This window comes from Bactrocera dorsalis, chromosome 3, assembly GCF_023373825.1.
Source record: "Bactrocera dorsalis isolate Fly_Bdor chromosome 3, ASM2337382v1, whole genome shotgun sequence".
In the NCBI taxonomy this organism is placed as follows: Eukaryota; Metazoa; Arthropoda; class Insecta; order Diptera; family Tephritidae; genus Bactrocera; species Bactrocera dorsalis.
The window spans coordinates 16,216,717-16,240,649 of NC_064305.1; the positions used below are offsets into that span (position 1 = coordinate 16,216,717).

The 23,933-nt window shown below is 34.4% G+C and overlaps 2 protein-coding genes across 3 annotated transcripts in view; one reads left to right on the forward strand and one right to left on the reverse strand.

The window, feature by feature from the left end:
* The first annotated feature begins 228 nt into the window (after nucleotides 1-228).
* Nucleotides 229-2,035, forward strand: LOC125777056 (U6 small nuclear RNA (adenine-(43)-N(6))-methyltransferase). Its single transcript, XM_049450924.1, has 3 exons — nucleotides 229-411; nucleotides 470-1,098; nucleotides 1,190-2,035. The coding sequence occupies exons 1-3, from the start codon at nucleotides 307-309 to the stop codon at nucleotides 1,362-1,364; spliced, it is 909 nt and encodes a 302-aa protein (XP_049306881.1). The 5' UTR covers nucleotides 229-306; the 3' UTR covers nucleotides 1,365-2,035.
* A 161-nt stretch (nucleotides 2,036-2,196) lies between these two features.
* LOC105226302 (uncharacterized) overlaps nucleotides 2,197-23,933 on the reverse strand; it is a 255,400-nt gene continuing 233,663 nt past the window's right edge. For both annotated transcript variants that reach the window (XM_049454018.1, XM_049454019.1), the window contains one exon: nucleotides 2,197-7,430. In XM_049454018.1, the coding sequence (XP_049309975.1) occupies nucleotides 7,204-7,430 (227 nt within the window). In that variant the 3' untranslated portion in view covers nucleotides 2,197-7,203. The remainder of the gene's footprint in view (nucleotides 7,431-23,933) is intronic.

A 23,933-nucleotide genomic window follows, 5' to 3' on the forward strand; every position in this document is an offset into this window, starting at 1 on the left:
TCGCAATTATTTTTTTTTTGAATTCTGGAAGTATATGTATATATACAAAATTTTCCAAAAATTTTGTTAAATATTTTATCATGTGGTTGTCAAACTTATTTGAACAATATCAATATCGAATTAAAAAAAATTGTAGGTACAAAAGACTCTGTAATAAACATCCACTATCAAATAAACGAATGTTAAGATTGCAGTGGCATCCCTGAACTATCATCAGCTGTTTTACTGGTATCTCCATTGAAAACAAACATTGCAAATTTGTAATTGTAAACAAACTTTAGGCCGCAAGTAAAGTAGTTATAAACAATGAAAAATAAGAGATTAATGCATCCGCGGAATATTTTCCGAACGCCGCCAGATTACACAGCATTAGCAATCAAATACAAAGACTTTCGTAAAGTTTGCAAGCTGGTAAGAAACTTTAAAGACGCTAGTGTTATTGTTAATAAAATTTTCAATTTCAATGCAGGAACTTAATGGCAAGGTGTACATAGATTATCGCAATGAAGCCACATTGCGCGCGCTCACACAAATGCTATTGGAAGAGTTCTTTCAGCTGCATGTCGAATTTGCACCTGGCAGTCTTGTGCCTACACTGCCGCTACGTTTGAACTACATACTCTGGCTGGAAGACCTGATCACGTTACTTAAATTGCCTGTAGAAACAGTAATACGCGGCATAGACATAGGCTGTGGATCTTCCTGCATATACTCACTCTTGGCAGCGCGTAAAAATGCCTGGCACATGCATGCGCTCGAGTCAAATGATGGCAATCTCACATATGCAGAGAGAAATGTGGAAGCTAATCAACTGGCGCAGTTGGTGGACATTTTTAAGCAGACTGATAAGCAAATAATTTTCAAAGACTTCTTTAATGCCAAACCAGATGTTAACTTTCATTTTTGTCTCTGTAATCCGCCATTTTACGATTCTTCATTACCAAATCCGTTCAATGCCAAAACAAGAAATGAGGACAAACGTACACCGCCACACAATTGTCATACGGGTCATAACGAAGAGTTGGCTTGTGAAGGCGGAGAAGTGCAGTTTGTTCAGCGCATAATTGAAGATAGTGAGCTATATCCACAAAGCGTTTGGTAGGTTCTTAATGCTTGTACTAACTAGCTTATAATAACCAGTGAGAATATGTTATCTTACTCCTTTTTTTTGTATAACTTTATTTTGTAGCATTTATACAACAATGCTGGGTCACAAAAGCAGTGTTGCGCGCGTTATGGAGATTTTGTCTAAGAAATTAATCACGAATGTGTGTACTACGGAATTTTGTCAAGGCAACACAACACGTTGGGGTATTGCTTGGAGTTTTAGTAGTGATTTCAAACTTCATAATGTAGTAAATTAAAGTAATTTTTATATAGTAAAAACTTTGTATTCAAAATTTTCTGACTTCATTTTCTCTAATACGTGTATCACGTTACTTTTTGGTTTTTACCGATATTCCAACGGATAAGATATCTGATATTTGTAACTGTCCTTTCCCGGACAAAATTGTTAAATTTCGATAACGTAGAACTGGCTGTTAACGATGGAGCAGACTTTCCATTGCCCGACTATGAAGAAGTTCGAATAGCAATTACCCGTCTGCAGAACAACAAAGCAGCGGGAGCCAATGCATTGCCGGCCGAGCTATTCAAACGGCGAAGAACTGATGAAGAGCATGCATTCATTTATTTGTAAAACATGGTCAGATGAAAGCATGCTCTGCTCAATCCACAAACAGACAGATCACACAATCTGCGCTAACTACCGTGGGATAAATCTGTTAAACATTGCCTATAAGATTCTATCGAGCAATACCCGCCGGTGGAGTCAGAGAAAGAGAAATACCTCCACTCCGTTGGAAAGACCAGGCGGAGAAGGACCTGGCTTCGCTTGGAAGTTCCAATTGACGCCACATTGCAAAAAGAAAATCGACTGGCCCGCTGTTTTTAATTCGGCTTTAATTGCGGTGCGGTGAAGAAGAAGGAGTTCTCCGCACGGTCTTTATAGCCGTTTACTTGAGCGATGAATATCGAAGAAAAAAAGGGCGGATTCCTTTGAGGGCGACGACATAGATTTTGAAGTATAAATTAAGAATTTTAAAATTGTGCACAAAGTCTTACTATTTTTTGCTCACAGCATTTTATGCCGAAAATACTCACCGCTCACTTTTTTAAAAAGTAAAAACTCAAAAATTGTTGTAGTTTTTGTCTTTTATTACTTTACTTTCACTAAATTAATGCTGTTAAAATTTTATTTCAATTTTATTTATTTGCACAAATTTAGTTTCCACACAATTTGCGGCATTACAATTTCAATTGCTATGTGTTTTTTGTTATTTTACCTTTTAATTTTGTTCAAATTTGTTGAAATTTGTTTTTGTTGTTGTTTTTTGTTTTTTCACAATTGCAATACTGTTTAGGAGTTTGTAAAGAGAGGCCCTGTGGAGACGCCGCCAAAGAAGCAGCAGCGTGTAGAAATTTTTTCGTAATGTGTTCTTGTTGTTGTTGTATTGTTTGGTGATGTTGTGAAGATTTTTTTTAAATATTTTTTAATATGTTCTTACATTGTTGTTGTTATTATTATTATAGTAAAATACATTGCGGCATTGAATTTCAAGTTTTCAAAAATTTTTTCCACCGAATAACGGTGCTTAATTAAACAGTTTGAATCAGTTAATTAGTGTAAAATATTGAATAGAATTAATTGCTAGAAATAGAGCTAATTACATTTGTATTAAAATAATGATAAATTGAGTTTGCGTAAAGTAAATAAGATGCTGTTAATCGCTCACGCCAACGGTTTAATGAATTAGTTAGCTGTATTTGTGGTTTGCAAGTGTATGTGTGTTGTGTATATATGTGTGTGTATGTCTGTGTGTGGGTGGTTGTTTTTGTAGGCAACTCTCAAATTGGTGTGCTAATGCAAATAGACATAACGGTAATTGATGCGGCAACATTTACGCTGATTATTTGCGCGGCAATCATAGTTTCACGCTTTTTAGCTGGCAAAAACAACAACTACAAATACATAGTTATATTTAGATGTATACATACATATGTACATATGTATTTACATATATCTACATATTGTCACCTAAACTGCAAAACAGCGTATCATCACAAAAAAAGAATCGAATAGCACTATCAGTTATAATAACCAATTTGTAACCAATTTATAACCAAAACTGAAATTTTGTTTCAAATGCAAAACAGCGTGTCATCAAAAAAAAAAAGAATCAAAATAACTAACAGTTATAATAACCAATACATAACCGTTATATAACCAAAACTTAAATTTTGTTTAAATATGAATGTTTAGGCACTTTATAACCAAAACTCACATTTTGTTTCAATATGAGTAAATGATAACCAATATACATACTATAACCAATATGTAACTAATTTATGAGTGTATGATAACCAATATATAACCACTTTATAACCCAAACTTAAATTTTGTTTCAAATGAAAAACAGCGTGTCATCAAAAAAAAAGAATCGAAATCACTATCAGTTATATTAACCAATACATAATCGTTATATAACCAAAACTTAAATTTTGTTTGAACATGAATGTTTAACCATTTTATAACCAAAACTCAATTTTTTTTCATTATGAGTGAATGATAACCAATAGATAACCATTTTATGAGTGGATGGTAACCAATATATAACCATTTTATGAGTGTATGCTAGCCAATATATAACCATTTTATAACCAATACTCAAATTTTGTTTGAATATGAGTACTTTCTATTAAAACATTTTCTTTCGCCTGCAAACTTATTAAAAGTGATGTTATGTTATTTTACATTTTAAGTGACGATATACATACGTACATAACATACACACATACATATGTGCATATAAACATAAATATCGTATATTTATATAAAACTGTTTTCGCTTCGGGTTTACCGTTAACCACCCACTCACAATTTTAGCGAAATCCGCACCGGAAGTGCATGCATGTGTGTAACAGTGTGGGTAGCTATCAATTAAAATGTAAATAAATATAAATTTTTTGTGAATTTTTAGTTCGAAAACTTTTTTGTGAAATTTTTGCTTGAAAATTTTTTTGTGAAATAGTCTGTGGGCCGTGCCATGGTTTTCAGCTAAATTTCTCGCTCAAATATTTTTTTATAGTTCTTATTTAATTTTTTATTTATTTTATTTCCCTCTCTGGCTTACATACATACAAGGTCATGCGCTCCGCTTTTTTCTGTTCGTATGTACTTTCTGTTTCTGTTTTGTAATCCAATAGTTGTTTGTTGTTGTTGTAGTTACGCTGTTAAACATTGTTTACTTACTTTATGAATATTAATTACTCATTGGTATTTGTTGTTGTTTTATGTACTTTACATATTTGTGTGTGTGAAATTAGGTTTGAATACTCGCAGTTAGCAGTTCGAAATATATTTTTTTGCATTTTTCATTTTAATTACTGTTATTAATAATATTGAACGAATAAGAGATTTGAAAAGAGCGAGCTTAAAGAGAGCAATTTGAAAAAAAATTTAATTTCGAAATTTTGGTTTATTTTAGCAACACAGTCTCAAAAATTAAAAAAAATCAAAATTTGGTTTTGCCTTGTTTAATTCGTAATTTTGGTTCTTTCAACTCTCAAAACTGTTTTGAAATACATTTCGAAATTTTAGTTAGCAACACGCTTTAAATTTTTTTAGTTCGAAATTTTGTTTTCTTCTGTTCCAAAATTTTTTTTTTTAATTTAAAAATTTTGGTCCCAAAAAACTTTTGCAAAATTTTCGAAATTCCGGTTTATTCTGTTTTAAATTTTTTTTTACTCGAAATTTTAGTTTTTTATGTTCTTAAAATTTGTTTGATATAAATTTCGAAATTTTGGTTTAAAAAAATTTCGAAATTCGGATTTGTTCTGTTTTAAATTTTTTTTAATTCGAAATTTTAGTTTTTTCTGCTTTTAAAATTTTTTTGAAATAAACTTCGAAATTATGGTTCCAATAAATGTTTACAAAATTTTCGAAATTCAGGTTTATTCTGTTTTAAATTTTTTTTATTCGAAATTTTAGTTTTTATGTTCTTAAAATTATTTTGAAATAAATTTCAAAATTTTGGTTTAAAAAAAATTTGGGAAAAATTTCGAAATTCCGGTTTGTTCTGTTTTAAATCTTTTTTTAATTTGAAATTTTAGTTTTAACTGTTCTTAAAATTTATTTGAAATAAATTTCGAAATTTTGGTTCCAAAACATATTTAAAAAAATTTCGAAATTCCGGTTTGTTCTGTTTTAAATATTTTTTAATTCAAAATTTTAGTTTTTTCTGTTCTTAAATTTTGTTTGAAATTTTGAAATAAATGTTGGTTCCAAAAAAAATTTTGGAAAAATTTCGAAATTCGGGTTCGTTCTGTTTTAAATTTTTTTTAACTCGAAATTTTAGTTTTTTCTGTTCTTAAAATTTTTTTGAAATAAATTTCGAAATTTTGGTTCCAAAATATTTTTGGAAAAATTTCGAAATTTGGTTTTGCTCTGTTTTAATTTTTTTTACTTCGCAATTTTGGTTTTTTTCTGTTTTCAAAATTGTTTTCAAATATATTTCGAAATTTTAGTTAGCAACTCGCTCTGAAATTTTTTTTTTTAATTTCCAAACTCGGTCTTGTTCTGTCTTAAATTTTTTTAAAATCGAAATTTTAGTCTATTCTGTTCTTAAAATTTTTTTTGAAATAAATATCGAAATTTTGGTTCCAAAAAATTTTTGGAAAAATTTCGAAATTCCGGTTTGTTCTGTTTTAAATATTTTTTAATTCAAAATTTTAGTTTTTCCTGTTTTAAAATTTTTTGAAATAAATTTCGGAATTTTGGTTCCAAAAAATGTTTGGAAAATTTTCGAAAATCCGGTTTGTTCTGTTTTAAATATTTTTTAATTAGAAATTTTAGTTTTTTCTGTTCCCAAAAATTTTTTGAAATAAATTTCGAAATTTTGGTTTCAAAAGAAAATTTGGAAAAATTTCGAAATTCTAGTTTTTTTTAAATCGAAATTTTAGAGTTTTCTTTCCTTAAATTTTTTTGAAATAAATTTCGAAATTTTGGTTCCAAAAAAATTTGGAAAAATTTCGAAATTCGGGTTTATTCTGTTTTAAATTTTTTTAATTTGAAATTTTAGTTTTTTCTGTTCTTAAAATTGTTTTAAATAAATTTCGAAGTTTTTTTCTGCTCTCAAAATTTTTTTTGCAAATTTTAAAGCTTTGTGTTTTTTTATCTGCAAAATAGTAAGTAAAACTTATAGCGAGCTCTACATAATGTCAACAACTACATAATTTGGCAAAGCTTTTGTTGTCTGCTGGTGCGATTCTGCAGTCTTTACAATCGCCAAACCAGCTAAAATACATAGACTATAATATTTAATATATATCTTATTATTTTAATTACTACTTTTTGTAAATTAAAAAATATATATTTATATCAGTTACTTATCATAAAGCTCAAAGAATGTATTGTGAAACCCCTATGCTGCGGAACAGTGCTGTGAAAAAAATATGCGACCAAACAAAAATGCGCCAAAAATATTGCTGCTGAGACCAAAAATATTTCAGAGACCAAAAATGGTTCTGTTGAGACCAAAATTGCTTCTGCTGAGACTAAAAATATTTCTGAGACCAAAAATATGTTTTAAGGTCAAAGTATTTGCAATTTTGTTTTTGATATTTATTTTTCATATTGAATTAATTTAGCAAAAATGCAACACTGCGCACATTGGTTTGAACCCTTATAAAGTGTCAATATTAGTTTTGTTTTCTTAGTTTGATTTTTATTTTGTGTTAATATTTGTTCAACATTTATCATTTGCTATTAAAATTTTCTCAACAATTTATATTTATTTATGCTTTGTCCTTCAGCAGTTGAAAAGCTTGTGTGTTTTTCGCTCAGTGTATGCAATTGTAGGTGTATGGCAACACTGTTGCATATGCTTTGAATCTCCTAAATAACCGCCCTCACAAATGGCTTGATATTTTTGTTTATCATTATCTATGTGTCTTTATGCTTTCTTTAATTAATTTAGGTTTTTTTTTATTTGATTCAAATTGTATTTACTTAACATTTTTAGCAATTATTCTTTTCCATATTTTAGTATTACTGCTTTATGCTTTTCTTTAATTAATTTTTCTGTTGCAACATTGTTTTGTTTTTTGGTTGTTTAATGAGGAAAATATGGGCACAAGATTCTCTTATTCGGTTCCTATTTCCTTGCGAATTTTGTGGCCTCTGAATGAGGCTTGAATTTTGGTGGCTGCCTTATTCAATTCCGGATCGCTTAGATCAATATCCAGCTCTTCGGCTACCTTCTTGGTGATCTCCTGTATGTCGATATCGTCGGGCGTGTCTTTAGTCACAACTTTGCGTGTCATATGGCCGCGGAAGGCGGCCTGAATTTTCGCAGCTGCGTCACACAGTTCTGTAAAGAAAGGAATGAAAGAATTTATATGTAGATTAGTACGATCGAAATGGAAATTTTATTGGAAATTTGTTTTTATTTTACTATGACTAATTATAATATATAATTGTGCATATTGAGGTCGTTAAAATGCCCCACAAAAGCCTCCACGAGTGTATCGACTGGTAATGAATATCGCGATGATGACAAGAACGGATTATTCACAGTTCGCCGCTGTTACAGTTGGAAAGTATCTGCTAAAATCAGACTTTTTAGTTGGCTGTTTGTTGCTCCTCAATAGCACAGTATTAAAATAAGAAGTCTTACTATCATGGGGGGCACAATTAAGGTTTTGATCAATGTGTCGTGCGACCCCTGCCGAACATCTATGTGACTGGGGGCTCTCAAATAGCCCAGTCTCGAAGCTTACGGATATGAGAGAACCTACTTTTCCTCTATACTCGTAGGTCCAAATATGAACTAGAACATTACAAGAAATAAAGAATTGCAAAAGTTCAGAACTCCTGAAAAAACGGAGGAAAATAGTTATTTCCAGAAGAGAGCAGCGTTTGTAACTATAAAGTAGCCGGGACAAAACCAGAAGCAAATCTTGGCATAAGTGCAGTGGCTGGCACTAACGTTACAGTTGGAGATAATCCCAGCTTATCAGAGACTGCTGTAAGCAAATCCGGTAGTTAAAGCATGGCGAGAAAGAAGGAAGAGTAAGGAGATGCTAAAAGAGGAACTGTCAGCAGTGCCTGACCCATTTTTAAAGTCGATTATCCAACGAAAGCTTGACAGATGATAGCTAGAAGCGACCTTCTGCCTACTTGTTCAAAGGTACAACTGTAATCGCCAACCAGTGTGGAGCCTTCTAAGGAGCTCCAAGAAATATATATTTACCGCAAAATCGGTTCAACTTAATTTGAAGCTTTAACCGCTAGCAGTGGTAGTCTAGTGGCAGAGCTCAGCTGAAGTGACCAAAAGGCCAGAGTTAAGGGAGTGACACCAGCGAAATCCTTTGCTAACGGGGTGCGGAATCGCATTATCATTGGTGCGCTAGTTGAGGGAAATCCCGAAGAAAATATCCCAGAGCTAAAGTGGGTGCAAACTGCGTTGATAATTTTGGTGCTGGAGTGCTATTAAGCAATCCGAGTTCACCACCGTCAATGACTTCTTGCGACAACGAGAGATCAGTAGAACTTAATAAAGCCGCCAAGTCAAGGTAAGTCTGGATACCCAGAATCTAGGCCAGTACTGGTGTATAAGTAGGATATCCCATCTAGACCAAGGGCAAGGGTCGGGATCGGGGATACACCGTCTTTTGTTAGTGACAGTGATCTGCATAGTAGCCCTATTGGACTCTTCGCCAGATTTTGCTTTGGGGTCTTCGAAAGTTTTAACCAATTTCCATCCCCCCGTTGATAGTTAAAGGGCTTGGCCGAAGTCCAGGAAGACCTTATGGAGTTCTCTAGTGATCTTGAAGACATAGGACAAGGTGTGTGTTCTTCGGCGACTGAGCTTTTTGACAGATTTAAAAATTATACTCTGAAAGAGTACTCTAGAGCGATTCTCAAGAAGATGCAGGTAAAACAATTATTAAAGCGTATTCTGAAAATTAAACTATATATCGTAATAACAAATTAGCTTCAGTATCCCTGATTAACCTTACAGAATCACGTCCAGCGTGTTTAACGTATGAAGGTACCTGCTGACAACAGCCTTACCTCTTGGCTCTCAAAAGCACAGCAGATCAAATCATAGCGTTGATCAGCGCTTCAGTACCAATTGACAGTGTGGAATCGACACACTAACCACCTTGGTAGGGCTCAAGGCCCATCTAAAACCTCTACCGTACTTTGGGTCCGGCACCCGGTTGCAATGCAATTCCACATTCAACTGGCAAAGTGTTAGTTTTTCCCGCATTTGGGTTTTAACCACAACCACCACGATACTCCCCGAGGGGTCAGTCCGCTTGAGCAGATCGGAGCAAACTCTAAGCGTTCCTGCTCACCGTGATACCAGAATTAAGTCTCCGGTCAGACCTCGTAGCCGAAACTACCTAACACAATAATCAGATTATGTCCTACTGTCAAATTTTCACCTATTTTTGGTTAATGACGACACGAATTAATATAATTAGCTGTCAAATACACTCGCTAAAAAGTCATGGCTGGAAACTGTAGTACTCTGAATTTATACCAATATTGCTACAGCAATAGAAGAAGAAGAAGAGAGAGATAGAGTTAAAATTACACAGACCGGTCTGGCATGAAAAATCGTCTCGGAAAAATTCTAACAGTCATTTGAAAGCCTACCACAGTTAATGAAAAAAATTATCAATAATTTTTCACTGAATAAAGGCACTAGAAATGTACTCAGAACTCTTAAGTATGGATAAAAATATCTTCTAGAAAGGGTCTGGAGTTAGCCACAAAATTCAGTTCACCAGGTTCGTAGGAAGTATCACAATCAAGAAGCTTAAACTTTACTTACAACATTCTTGCCAAAGCTGGACAGTGAAGGAGTAAGGGTAAATGTTTTCATCCCATCTTCCTCCCTGAAACTACGAGTATGACATGTTGCCTTCTCCAAAATCTTTAGCCTCAACTCGTGAGTGTCTATGAGACATTGTCCAGCTAGAAGACCTAGCTTTGCGGCGAATGAGCCTTGCTAAGAGCCAGTAGTTCAGTGGACATTTTACGTTCCACTCTGGTCCCCTAAGCCGTGCTTACTAAGCTCTCGCGAAGCCAATAGATCATAGATCCAGCGCCCAGGAGCACGAAGACAGGTGAACACCTACTCGCTCCAAACTGATGTAAAAAAAATATTTTTTTTTTTATAAAATTTCACCATCTAATCTGGGATCTCATATCAATCTTTTCTGAAAATCAGAAATGAGCTAAGTTTTCATTAGAAAATTAGGTAGGCTTTGCCTACTATAAGCTACGCTTATAATAAAGTTCCCTTCACTTTTTTCCTTTTACTGCTTTTCTACATTTCAGTGGCCGTCAAACTTTGAAAATGCCAAGTTTCCAACTTAAACTTAAAGTTAAAGTTTTCCGAGTAAATTCTCATTACAACTTTTGTGGGTGATTTGGGCTTTCAGCGCCTGCAGACACATACGCTTATCATATATACATACATATGTACATCGGTACATATGTATATACATTTATATATATGCATATATGTATACATATATCATATATGTACACATTCCTCATACATAAATCATTGTTGGTCTACTTTTTGATTGTTAGTGGAGCAAACTTTTCCTTTTGGCCAACACAATAATTTTCGCGTATATGACAAAGTTGAGGTTGAAATGTTGCGAAAACAACAACAAACTGCCACTGTAATTTGCCGAACTTCGTAAAATGAGATTTGTGGGTCTGAGCTTTTGCGCGATTTTCGGCGGCAACAGCAAAAAAGACAGCAAATGGCGGGTTGTAATGGAATCCAAAATATTTATAGCTTTCAGAAGAAGGACTTACATTTTCACTGCAGATTTAAATTTACATTTTTCAATGGCACGGTTTCCGTAAAGTGGACAGTACCACTACAACATTTAGCATCATAAACGACCAGATAGCTCATGGCCTTAATCAGAAACACCGCTTTGAAAGGAAAGGCTTTCGTAGCTTTGGACTTGTCAATAGCTTTTGATGCAGTCAAGCTTACAGACCAGCTTTTGGACATGGAACAAATTATGCTCTATCCAAAACTGAAGAGAAGGACCGTGAACTATCTGAGTGGTAGACAATCTTCCGTATTATTTCGAGTTCAACATTCTACATTAAGAGGAAATTAAACAGAGAATTTCTCTTCACGCTTCTTCCATAACCACCAGAGCGAGTTTCTAACGGGTGATTTTTTTGAGGTTAGGATTTTCATGCATTAGTATTTGACAGATCACGTGGGATTTCAGACATGGTGTCAAAGAGAAAGATGCTCAGTATGCTTTGACATTTCATCATGAATAGACTTACTAACGAGCAACGCTTGCAAATCATTGAATTTTATTACCAAAATCAGTGTTCGGTTCGAAATGTGTTTCGTTTCGTTTTTATCGACAAATTTTGTTCAGCGATGAGGCTCATTTCTGGTTGAATGGCTACGTAAATAAGCAAAATTGCCGCATTTGGGGTGAAGAGCAACCAGAAGCCGTTCAAGAACTGCCCATGCATCCCGAAAAATGCACTGTTTGGTGTGGTTTGTACGCTGGTGGAATCATTGGACCGTATTTTTTCAAAGATGCTGTTGGACGCAACGTTACGGTGAATGGCGATCGCTATCGTTCGATGCTAACAAACTTTTTGTTGCCAAAAATGGAAGAACTGAACTTGGTTGACATGTGGTTTCAACAAGATGGCGCTACATGCCACACAGCTCGCGATTCTATGGCCATTTTGAGGGAAAACTTCGGACAACAATTCATCTCAAGAAATGGACCCGTAAGTTGGCCACCAAGATCATGCGATTTAACGCCTTTAGACTATTTTTTGTGGGGCTACGTCAAGTCTAAAGTCTACAGAAATAAGCCAGCAACTATTCCAGCTTTGGAAGACAACATTTCCGAAGAAATTCGGGCTATTCCGGCCGAAATGCTCGAAAAAGTTGCCCAAAATTGGACTTTCCGAATGGACCACCTAAGACGCAGCCGCGGTCAACATTTAAATGAAATTATCTTCAAAAAGTAAATGTCATGAACCAATCTAACGTTTCAAATAAAGAACCGATGAGATTTTGCAAATTTTATGCGTTTTTTTTTTAAAAAAAGTTATCAAGCTCTTAAAAAATCAAAATTTATTATCTCATACACAGATGATTGTACGATAATGATGTCGGGCAATGGAATTGATGGAAAGTGTTCAAAAGTGAGCCCAGAATTTTCTCGCTTCTTTACTGCAAGGAACCAAAAATTTTCCCCTAACAATTCCACAGTCATCCTATTTACAAATTAGTCGAAGAAGTTCAGACTAGACCGCGAAATGTCGATAGTAATGTTAAAACTGCGACTATATAAAACCTTAAATTTTTAGACTGGAAAGTCTGCACTCCTTCACTCCGCGCACGACCGTGATAGTTACCAAAGTACATAGCCGCAACAAGAGTCTCGAGTCGTTAGTGGGCTGCACTAGGGCAAATAGATGTTGTTGGCAACATACAAGGCAAAGGAAGTCGGCCGGTCATTAACGTAGCTCAATCTGGTCACATGGATATAGCAGGATGTGGATTTAGAAGAAAAAGACCTCCCAGAACACCGCACCCCCCCGCTTATAACAGCATGTCTACTGATAACTCCCATTGAAATTCTATATAGTGAGGTCCAAATGTTCTCTGTTAAGTCAGTCATCTGTTTGAAGCAGAGAAACCTTCTGGGAATATCCGGAGCATTCCTACAATATGTCGACGAACTGGAACCATATATCAACCTAATTTCGGACGAGACCAACCTTCGACGGATACTGTACGCAATTCACCGTGAAGTTATTAACACCTTTATAGAATTTCTCTTAGAAAATGGCGTGTTTGAAGTCCAAATAAAAACAATGATGACGATGGAATAGATGTTCCATTTATCGGCAATGATGAAGTTCGTATAGCAATAACCCGCCTGAAGAATAACAAACAGTAAGGGCATATGGATTACCGGCTGTGCTATTCAAATACGGTGGCGAAGAACTGACTGGGTACAGACATTAGCTTCTTTGCAAGATGTGGTCGAACGAAAGTTTGTCCGACGATTGTAATGAAAGTATGCACTGCCCAATTCACAAAAAGAGAGATCCCAATACGAAAAACTGAATTCCATCGTCAACAAACTGATTGGTGTTTATTGGTGTGGGTTAAGACCTGGAAAATCGACTATCGACCAGATTTTCACCATGCGCCATAGTTTAGCAAATACCTATGATAGGAAGATCGACACACGCGATCTTTTCGTCGATTTAAAAGCCGCCTCTATGCTGCTTTGTCTGAGCTTTGTCAGGATCGGGAACGACCTCTCCCGGCCGTTCGATACCAAGCAAGGTTTCAGATAAGGAGACCCCATATCGCGTGACTTCTTCAATCTATTGCTGGTATTGCTCCAGACTGGATAAAGAAGCGAAGCGGAAGCGTCTGGTTGTGATAGAGGACAAAACGAGGTACCAAGAGACAGAGGCAGCGCTGGCTAGGTCGTATTGTTAGGATGAAGAGAAAACTCCAGCTTAAAGGTGTTGTGATTTAGTACCCGCCGGTGGAAGCAGAGAAAGACTTCCACTCTGTTGGAGAGATCAGGTGGAGAAGGATTTGGCTGCACTTGGTATCTCGAATTGGTGAAACGGTCCCCACTGTTAACTCAGTTAAAACCGCGCTAGCGCAGTTATACGCCAGAGAGATATTTAAATATTATATTTTGTATAATGAAATTCTATTCATAAACACTGCGCCATCACAGCACTCTTTTAATATTGAATAAAAGTGAAAAGTGTTTAATTCGGTCACGTTTCATTGTATGCACCTCAATCACGATTCCGTTGCGGCGCATTTCAGCAGACTTGAAAAGTTTCTCAAATCACGTCGCACGGAGTGAATTACTTTCATTGCCTTTGGCGTTGGTGTTGGCATTGGCGGTGGAACGATTCATCGCTGGTAATCGAATTTGCTATTTCGACCAACCGAACGGCTTTCGGACGTGCTCGAATGAATGGCAATAATTTGGACTATGAGATTTTCAATTCTCATGCAAAAACACAAAAAAAAAGATTACAAAAATACAGCTGCGAGTAAAAACGAGCGTATTCAGACATGCAGCTTTGGGGCACACACCCATTCATACACGCAGCAAATGCAATCTCAGCTGGTTGCAAGTATGAAAAATGCCTTCAACACGACACATGTGCAGTCATAGAACGTGCCACTGCTGCGTGTAACCCACAGACTTGCAAATAAGTGCATGCAAATAACAACATTTGCGTGTGGCAAGCAGCAACTTTTCGTTATGACATACTATACAACAATAAAAACAATAACAGTTACTTCTTATCACAACACACCAACAGTGGCAGCAGCATCGGCAGGCCGACGGCAAAAAATTATTGCGGTTGACGTTGCAATGTTGCAAGCAAACAAATACAGGGTTTTCCAATAAGAGTGATATAATTGTGATTGCAGGTGCTCGACTTCGAACCTTCCGCGTGTTTGTTGACGTGCGTTTTTTTGGGCAGGTGCGTATCTTCGGTGCAACAAGAACCTCTGAGCGTACGCACGTCCAAAATGCTGGAGACGTGCCTTCCGTCTATCACAAAATGATCGATCTGATTGGTGGCGCTTCGACCCGGATACAGCCAGGTAGCTTGGTGAATTTTCCTATGCTAGATAACCATATTTCCCCGGCGAAGTCGATCAGACTCAAACCGTTTGGCGATGTTTCATCATGGTGGCTGAATTTACCAACCGTTGGGCTGCCAAAGGTACCTTCTTTGCCCATCTTGGCGTTAAAGTCGCCAAGTACGATTTTGACATCGTGACGGAGACAGCTCTTATTGGTGCGCCCCACACCGCGTACAGAAGACATCTTTGTTCACATCGTCCTTCTCTTTCGTCGGGGCGAGAGCTTGCTGAAGACCAGTGACTTCAAATAACGTGAGTAAAAGTAGTCTAATGGTGTTAAACAACAACTTCTTCGAGGCCACTCAATATCCTAATTTCTTGAAATAATCGTATCTGCAAACTTTTTTCGCAATATTTGGGTTGTTGCTCGTGCTGTGTGTCACGTAGCCACGTCTTGTTGCAATCAGATGTGCTCAAGATCAACTTTCTCCATTTGCGACCTTAAAAGGTTGGATCCATTCCGCTCTTCATTGATCGAAACGTTGTCACCAGCTTCATCTCGAAAGAAGTATGCAATAATGTTTCCACCAGACCAAAACCCACACCATACGGTTAATTCAGGTGAATGTAATGGTTGTACATGAATAATTTGTGGATTTTTTGCACCTTCAGGAAACTATTATGACTACCGTTCTAAAGCAAAATTTAACTGTTTTCAAAAAGTTGCTTTAATTGGCTATATAAGACGATAAGGGTTAATTAAGGGTTGGGATTGGAATTGGGATAAGTCCACCAATTTTGATGCTAAAACACTTTGAAATGATTTTATAAGTACAAGGTAGTCCTTGTTGATTAGAATCAATCTCAAACTCAGCAATCCCTTTTTATATCCTGAAGAATATTATTAAGTTTGCCGGGATGTTTGTAATATCCAAAAGGAAACATTGAAGAGCTTATAAAATATATTTATAATTGATAAACATGGCGGGCTGAGTTGATTTAGCTATGTCCCATTATCCGCCTGTCTATCTATCTGTTCGTCATTCTGTATGTATAGTATATACGCGTACTAGTCCCCTAATTTTTGAGATATCGATCTGAAGCTTTCCACACGTCCTTTTCCTTCAAGAAGCTGCACATTTGTCGGATCCGCCGTTATTGGACCACTATAACATATAACTGCCACACAAACTGGTCAATCAAAACTCAGTTCTGATATGGAAACTTCTTTATACTATATATGAGGGGTAGTCTAGCTTGTTAGCTAGTTCAAGGTACCCCATCGAAATAGGTATATTTGCGTCCGCACAATGTATAAACTCTCACTCATGCTCTCAAAAGAGATATAAATACAAACTGACTCATGTTGCCACATTGTTCATTCCAAGCTAAATTGTTGCACAGTTCTCATAGGTTTGCATTTACACCAGAGTTTGATTAGCAGCGACACATGGCACTAAGGACCTGAGCAATGGGTCATTCAAAGTCTATATTAATTGCAAATTGCCTTTTTGCAGATGTGATTACAAAACTTGTTGTCAGTAGGCGTGTAGGAAATGCGGCACTTGTTGACATAAACGAAAAATGTGTATTTAAATCAAGTTAGTGATTTATGCTTAACTTTTGGTTTTTACTTATATACTTTTAAGAATTATATACTAGCCGGCTGACACGTCATACATACACTTACTGGTTCTTGCTAATGCCGGTTGGAGTTGCAGTAGTATATAGCAATATTCGTCGACATCAATGCGTGTTGCGAACTTTAAAAGCCACCTAATATCTAATTTCGGTATTTTATGTAGTCTCTTAAAGTGTGCAGTTCTTTGATATCTAAGACGAGTTTTATATGAGTCCGAACAGAAGCATAGGAGGTGTTCCAACGTCTCTCGCAAGACTACTTCCTTGCACTTTTTGCATGTACTGTCGTTACTTATGCCCATCCGGTTCGCATGTGATACCGTCCTGCAGTCCTTTAGTGTATACTGAGCACTGACTAACAGTTTTGCGCATGGCGCTAGTGATCCTGGATGTTCTTAAGGCATTCCATCTCTCCCTAACACGTCTGTCAGCCTTTCGGAAAACTCACTATGTATTTTTAGCGACTTACGTAAATATTTCATCTACTGAATTCGGTAGTCAGACCGATGGTAATTTTGGCATTATCATCAGCTATTTTGTCTCCGGTTATCGTTTGGCTCAGCTTACATTAGTTAAAAAAATATGTGAGTGAATACAACAAAAAAATTTTAACCGGTGGTTAGCTAACCGGAACTTTTTGTTAATGAAATCGTCATTTCAAGCTATGGTTTAGTGCAGCCAACATTACTTTAAAAAAAGCTGAGTTAATAAACCAAAAAAAAAAAAATTAACCGGGGGTTAGTTAACGAGACCTTTGTGGCAATGAAATTGCCATTTCAAGCTATAAAATGGTTCAGTGTTAGTACATTATGAAAAAATACATGAGTTAATGAATCAAAAAAAAATAATAATAATAACCGTGGGTTAGCTAACCAGACCTTTATGGTAATGAAATTGTCATTTCAAGCTACGGTATGGCTCAGTCAACATTAGTTTACAAATAGCTGAGTTAAAAGACCAAAAAAAAAATTAACCATGGGTTAGTTAACCCGACTTTTGTGGTAATGAATTTGCAATTTCAAGCAACAGTGTGGTTCAGCTTAGATAACTTTGAAAATATTTGAGTTAATAAGTAAAAAAAATTAACCGGCGGTTAGTTAACCAAATAATAAATAAAAAAAAATTAACCGGTGGTTAGTTAAACAAACTTTTGTGGTAATAAATTTACAAGTTTAGATTAGTTTATAAATGAACCCTTAGATAACTAAAAGTATACAAATGCTAATCTTCTTGATTTAAACATATTCTTTTAGGGAAAGCTCTGTGATCGAATCTTCCGATGCATAAAATCTTCAGGGAAAGTAATTTGGCGTTGTGAATAAAATACCGAGGTTCAATTGACGGCGCTATTTGAATGGCTAATTGCTGTTTACCGAAAGTGCCATTGATGAAGAGGTTAAGTCAGAGCTTTGTGCTGAGTTAAAACGTCTGTACGGAAACGGTAGGCAAGACGTGTGCAAAGTTAGTGAGCGGAGAAATCGATGATATGTAATATTAGCTGTATTCGACTCGCCAAGCGTTGGAGAGTGGCGAAACGAACAAACTATACCAGACACTGACTCAAATGGCCTATGTGCTTTACAAGAGAGCTGAAGCGAGGAAATAAATGTCAAACTGATGACGTTGAATATTAAATACATATCGTCACCTAAAATGCAAGATAACGTAACACCATTTTTCATAAGTTTAACAGCGAAGGAAAAAAGATATAATAATGAAACAATTTGAATTTGAGTTTTGGTTATAAAACGGTTATATATTGGTTATACAACACTCCTAGTCTCTCACATGTAATTTCTGCAGTAATTGCAGCACGCATTCCCTAACAGGCAACTAATAATAACAACCATTACAAGCACACATATGCACCTGACGTGAAGCCTTGCTGTCTGTCTTACTCCGGTTCCGTTCATCCGTTCATTCGTTCGTCTGCTCGTCGCAACACAGCTACTGTTTAAACTCATTCGACCCAGATTAATAAATAGCATTTATGCGTTCACCACGCACGCCACATTCCGTACAGGCGGCCAAAGCTGCGCTCACCCTGAGCTAGTTGCCGTGCGGGGCATGTGGTGGCCGGCGCTTATGATGGACGCTTGCCAGGCATGCAATGACGTTATTGCCGCATACAAACAACAACATGTAACTAAATGTATGCGCTACACGAGTTTTGTTGAACTTTGAAAAACATTGCTGAAACTGGTGTGTGCGTTCAGCACATACATACACACATGCATGCAAGCTGTGCGCCCCAGCTGTTGGCGTGTGGCGTTGCTGGCGTTCTGTAAACGTTTTTTCCGCTTGTTTGCCTGTCATAACACGATGTGGCCCTAAATATACGTTGGCAGTTGCCAACACATACACGCACATGTGTCTGCATATGCAGTTACAAACATATGTACATATATGCATGCACATTCACTTCTGGGGTTGCTGTTCGCATTTGGTTTGGTAATTGAAGAGTCACTCATACGCCGTGTGCGCCTGTCTAACCTCTATACATTTAAAAAGGCAATTACAGCGCATTTTACAGTTGATATGTGGCACATTTGGGTTATAATTGGTTGCGTGAAACTGCGCTACAAAGCACTTAGTCATTTGTGTAAAGGGGCACAAGTTGTGTTGGTTGCCAGCAATTCAATTCTGTGGGATATACGATTTTTAATTTGGATATTTGCGCGTTTATATTGAAATCTTTATGAAATAAGTTGTTTGCGTTTCAATTGCTATTTCTGTTATTGTTTCAAAGCAATAAGGATACGAGTTATATAAATGCGTTGTTCAACTTTAATTGTCGTGTAAAAATATTTGAGAGCTACAAATTTCTTCGAAATGATTTTGTTTTTAGTGCATAACGGTCAATTTTTTTAAATTAGATCCTCGAAAAAATAAAAATTTTGTGTTTCAACTAACTAGTCCGACTTATTCAAAAGTGTTTTTTTTTATTTTTCAGGAATATTTTCCAAAACTTTTGTCTCCTATTATATTTTTATAGTAATTTTTTTATTAAATTATCAAAAATATTATTTTTTTATTTTATTTTTTTAAAAAAATCTAACTTTTTTCCAAAAATAATTTTTAAAGGTCTTGTTTTTTCAAAACTATTCGTTTTTTTAATATTTTTTTTTTAAATCTTTTTCGAAAATATTTTAAACTACTTTTTCGAATTTTTTCATACGTTTTATAAGCCTTAACTTGCATTGGTGCATACAAATTTTTTGTCAAGCTTATGAGAAAGATCTTATTATAAGAAATCAAAGTGTGATTTTTTCAAAATTGTACATATGTATTTTTTCTCAAAATACGTTTGTACAAACGCTTTTAATACATTTTGTTTCCGAAATATATTTTTTTCAACTTCTTTTTAAATTTTTTCCGAAAATATAATATTTTTATAAATACGGTTTTTATAAAAATATTTTTACAAATTTTTTTATTATTATTTTTTAATATTTTTCAATAATATTTTTTTAATTTTTTTTATTAAAATATCATATCAATTAGATATTTTTGACAAAAAACAAACAATACAATTTTTTAATTTTTTTTATTACAATATATATTTTTTTATTTTCAAAAATATGATTTGAATATTCTAAAGTATTTTTAAGCATTTTTATCAAAAAAATATTTTTTAATATTTTTATTATTTGTTTTCAAAAATATTTCTTACATATTTTTTTTTAAAGTAGTATTTGTTCCAAATTTTTTATTTTTAATACTTTTCAATAGTTTTCAATTAAAAAATATTTTTCAAATACATATATTTATTACAATATGAAAAAAAAAAATTTATTGTTCGTTTTTTGTCAAAAATATCTAAAAATTTTTTCCAAAAAAAAATTTTCCGCAAATAAAAACTTTTAAGTTTTTTAAATATGTTTTTAATTTTTTTTAAAACATTAAATTTTTTTCAAAGAATTTTTTAATTTTTTTTCGAAAATATTTAAAATATTTTTTCAAAAATATTTTGTGTTGCTTGTTCCAAAATATTTTTTCAAAAAAAATATATAAAATATTTTTTCTAACATTTTTTTTCTAAATTTTTTTTTTCAAAAATTTTTTCTAACATTTTCTAAACGCTTATGATAATTAACTATTTTATTGGTGCATAAAATTTTTCGTTCAAGCTTTTAAGAAATATATTAAAATAAGAGTCCAACGTCAAAAAATATTAATGTTACATACTCGTATGTACGAGTATATTTCCAAAATTCTTGCCGGACTTTTAGACCGTAAAACATAATAAAAATTTAACATTTGTATGCAGTAATTTACTTTTAATATTGTTTTCCCAAATATACATATGTATATATTTTTTCGAATTCTTATTTACTAAAAAAAATTTCCAAAAATTATTTTTAAAACTTTCTCCCCCCAAAAATGTTTTTTTAATTTTTTTGTTTTCAAAAATATTTTTGAAATGTTCAAAACATATTTTCAAAAACATTTTTTTCAAAAATATTTTTTAAACTTTTTTTTTAAATATTTTTATTATTTGTTTTCAAACATATTTCATATATTTTTTCTCAAAAGTTTATGTTTGAAATTTTTTATTTTTAATACTTTGCAATAGTTTTCAATTAAAAAATGTTTTTCAAAAATTAAAATTAAAAAACTGAAGAAAGAGTATTTTTTTAACATTTTTTTCAAAAATATTTTCTATAGTTTTTTTCAAAAATATTTTTTAAGAATATTTTTTTTCAAAAGTATTTGTTTGAAATTTTTTATTTTTAATAATTTTCAATAGTTTGAAATTAAAAAACATTTTTCAAAAATTAAAATTAAAAAAACTGAAGAAAGAGTATTTTTTTAACATATATTTAAATAATATTTTTTAACGTTTTTTTTTTCAAAAATATTTTTTAAGAATTTTTTACCAAAAATATTTTGTAATATTTTTTTTAAAAGAATTTTTATAATTTTTTTTTTCAAAAATATTTTTTAGTTTTCATATAACAAAAAGCCTCAAAAAGCTTGGAACATATTGTGACATCCGTTTATTTCTTTCTGAATCACCAAAGCACTCAACTACAAATACAACTCGCATGCTATTTAGACCTAAGCTTAAGCTCACCGTTATTCACGATAAAAGCATTCCATTGCAACACTTTCCAATAGAAATAGAGCTATCCCGTAACCTTGTTATTTTTCGTTGCTTTCACGGTATAATTTATGGAAATCAAATTCGAAGGCACTCTACAATGAATTCGTAATTTGATTTATCGCCGTGGATGGCAAGTAAAAGCGTTTGGGGATTCGCGCTACCGCAAAGCAATTTAATTAATAGTAAAATGCAACCTTTGCTGCTGCATGCCACCAACGAATACCCAGAGAATGCAACGACATACAAACAAAAAGCTTGTAGTCCAAATGCCAGCATGTCTGCGATGCACCCAAGCGGGTTAGCAAAGTGCAAGTGATGCCTTTGAGAGTTTAGTTGCTAAATGCGAAAGGCAAAAGCGAGCGGTAAGAGCACTTTCGATTGCTCCGATTGCAACAACATGCGAGTATAGGTATGCTCGTGCAGCTTTTAGCCGAGTGCTGTCGTTATTAATAAAAGTTGCGCCAGCATGCCACTTTGCACCTGCAACTCGGAATTTATTAAATCAATTGGAACGTTTTACGCGTGTTGAGGGAGATGAGTGCAGAAATGTATGGAAATTTATTGTTTGTTGGTATTGTTGTAATTGGGAAGCTTTCTATCTTTTGTTTAGTATTATTTTTTCTGTGAAAAATGAAAAAAATATTAATTGGCGCTCCTCTTCCTATCCTTCCAGTACATTGTCTCTAAGACAAGTTCCCATATTAAATTTTCCAAAATTATTACCAATATGTTCGAGAGCATATACATATGTACATATGTATTATATAATATTTAAGTCCATTCCATGTCTATCCACACATATAAAGGGTGATTTTTTAAGAGCTTGATAACTTTTTTTAAAAAAAAAACGCATAAAATTTGCAAAATCTCATCGGTTCTTTATTTGAAACGTTAGATTGGTTCATGACATTTACTTTTTGAAGATAATTTCATTTAAATGTTGACCGCGGCTGCGTCTTAGGTGGTCCATTCGGAAAGTCCAATTTTGGGCAACTTTTTCGAGCATTTCGGCCGGAATAGCCCGAATTTCTTCGGAAATGTTGTCTTCCAAAGCTGGAATAGTTGCTGGCTTATTTCTGTAGACTTTAGACTTGACGTAGCCCCACAAAAAATAGTCTAAAGGCGTTAAATCGCATGATCTTGGTGGCCAACTTACGGGTCCATTTCTTGAGATGAATTGTTGTCCGAAGTTTTCCCTCAAAATGGCCATAGAATCGCGAGCTGTGTGGCATGTAGCGCCATCTTGTTGAAACCACATGTCAACCAAGTTCAGTTCTTCCATTTTTGGCAACAAAAAGTTTGTTAGCATCGAACGATAGCGATCGCCATTCACCGTAACGTTGCGTCCAACAGCATCTTTGAAAAAATACGGTCCAATGATTCCACCAGCGTACAAACCACACCAAACAGTGCATTTTTCGGGATGCATGGGCAGTTCTTGAACGGCTTCTGGTTGCTCTTCACCCCAAATGCGGCAATTTTGCTTATTTACGTAGCCATTCAACCAGAAATGAGCCTCATCGCTGAACAAAATAAAGCGCGAAACACATTTCGAACCGAACACTGATTTTGGTAATAAAATTCAATGATTTGCAAGCGTTGCTCGTTAGTAAGTCTATTCATGATGAAATGTCAAAGCATACTGAGCATCTTTCTCTTTGACACCATGTCTGAAATCCCACGTGATCTGTCAAATACTAATGCATGAAAATCCTAACCTCAAAAAAATCACCCGTTACAAGTAGTACATACTCTTATAGTAAGCGTATACTTTTTCATATGCCTATGCGGATATATACGAAATTTCCTTTCAATAATTCCCATTTCCTCTGCTTTCCTTATTTTCCTCTCTAAAATCTATTTTGCGGTTTCAATTTCCTTCTGTCGCTGCATTTCATTAACTTTTGTGGCTTTGTTCGTGTTTTGCCTACGTTTGCATAATAATTCATTCGTTGTGCTGCGCTAAGCCTCCACTTTTCTTGCTTGTTTGTTGTTATTATTATTTTGTTGAGATTAAATTTCTGTTGCATATAAAATTAGAAATTCTTGGAGTTTAATCAAATCAAAATATTGTGTTGCTAAATTGAAGAAATTACTTTTCCTTGGACGGAATGCTATTTTCTTTTTTTCTTTTTTCGAAGTATTTATTATCTCCTGCTTTCATGATTTTATGAAAAAATGTTGCAATGTGAATGGAATTATTTACAGGACCAAGCAGAGGTCATTAAAGCCAGATCTCACAGATAAATCTCGTACAAATTAAATTCAGATTTAATGAATCAGTAGATTATGGGGCTCATCTTGCTAAATTGAGTAGATAAACGACCTAAAGCATCGAACATCTTTGACCTTTGATGAAGAAGTGCAATGAGATTTTCCGAACCAATGAAGGTAGAGTGTTCTCTCAGAGGCTTTTTATAAATTCTAGCTTCAGGGTACCATACCATTGCCATGTT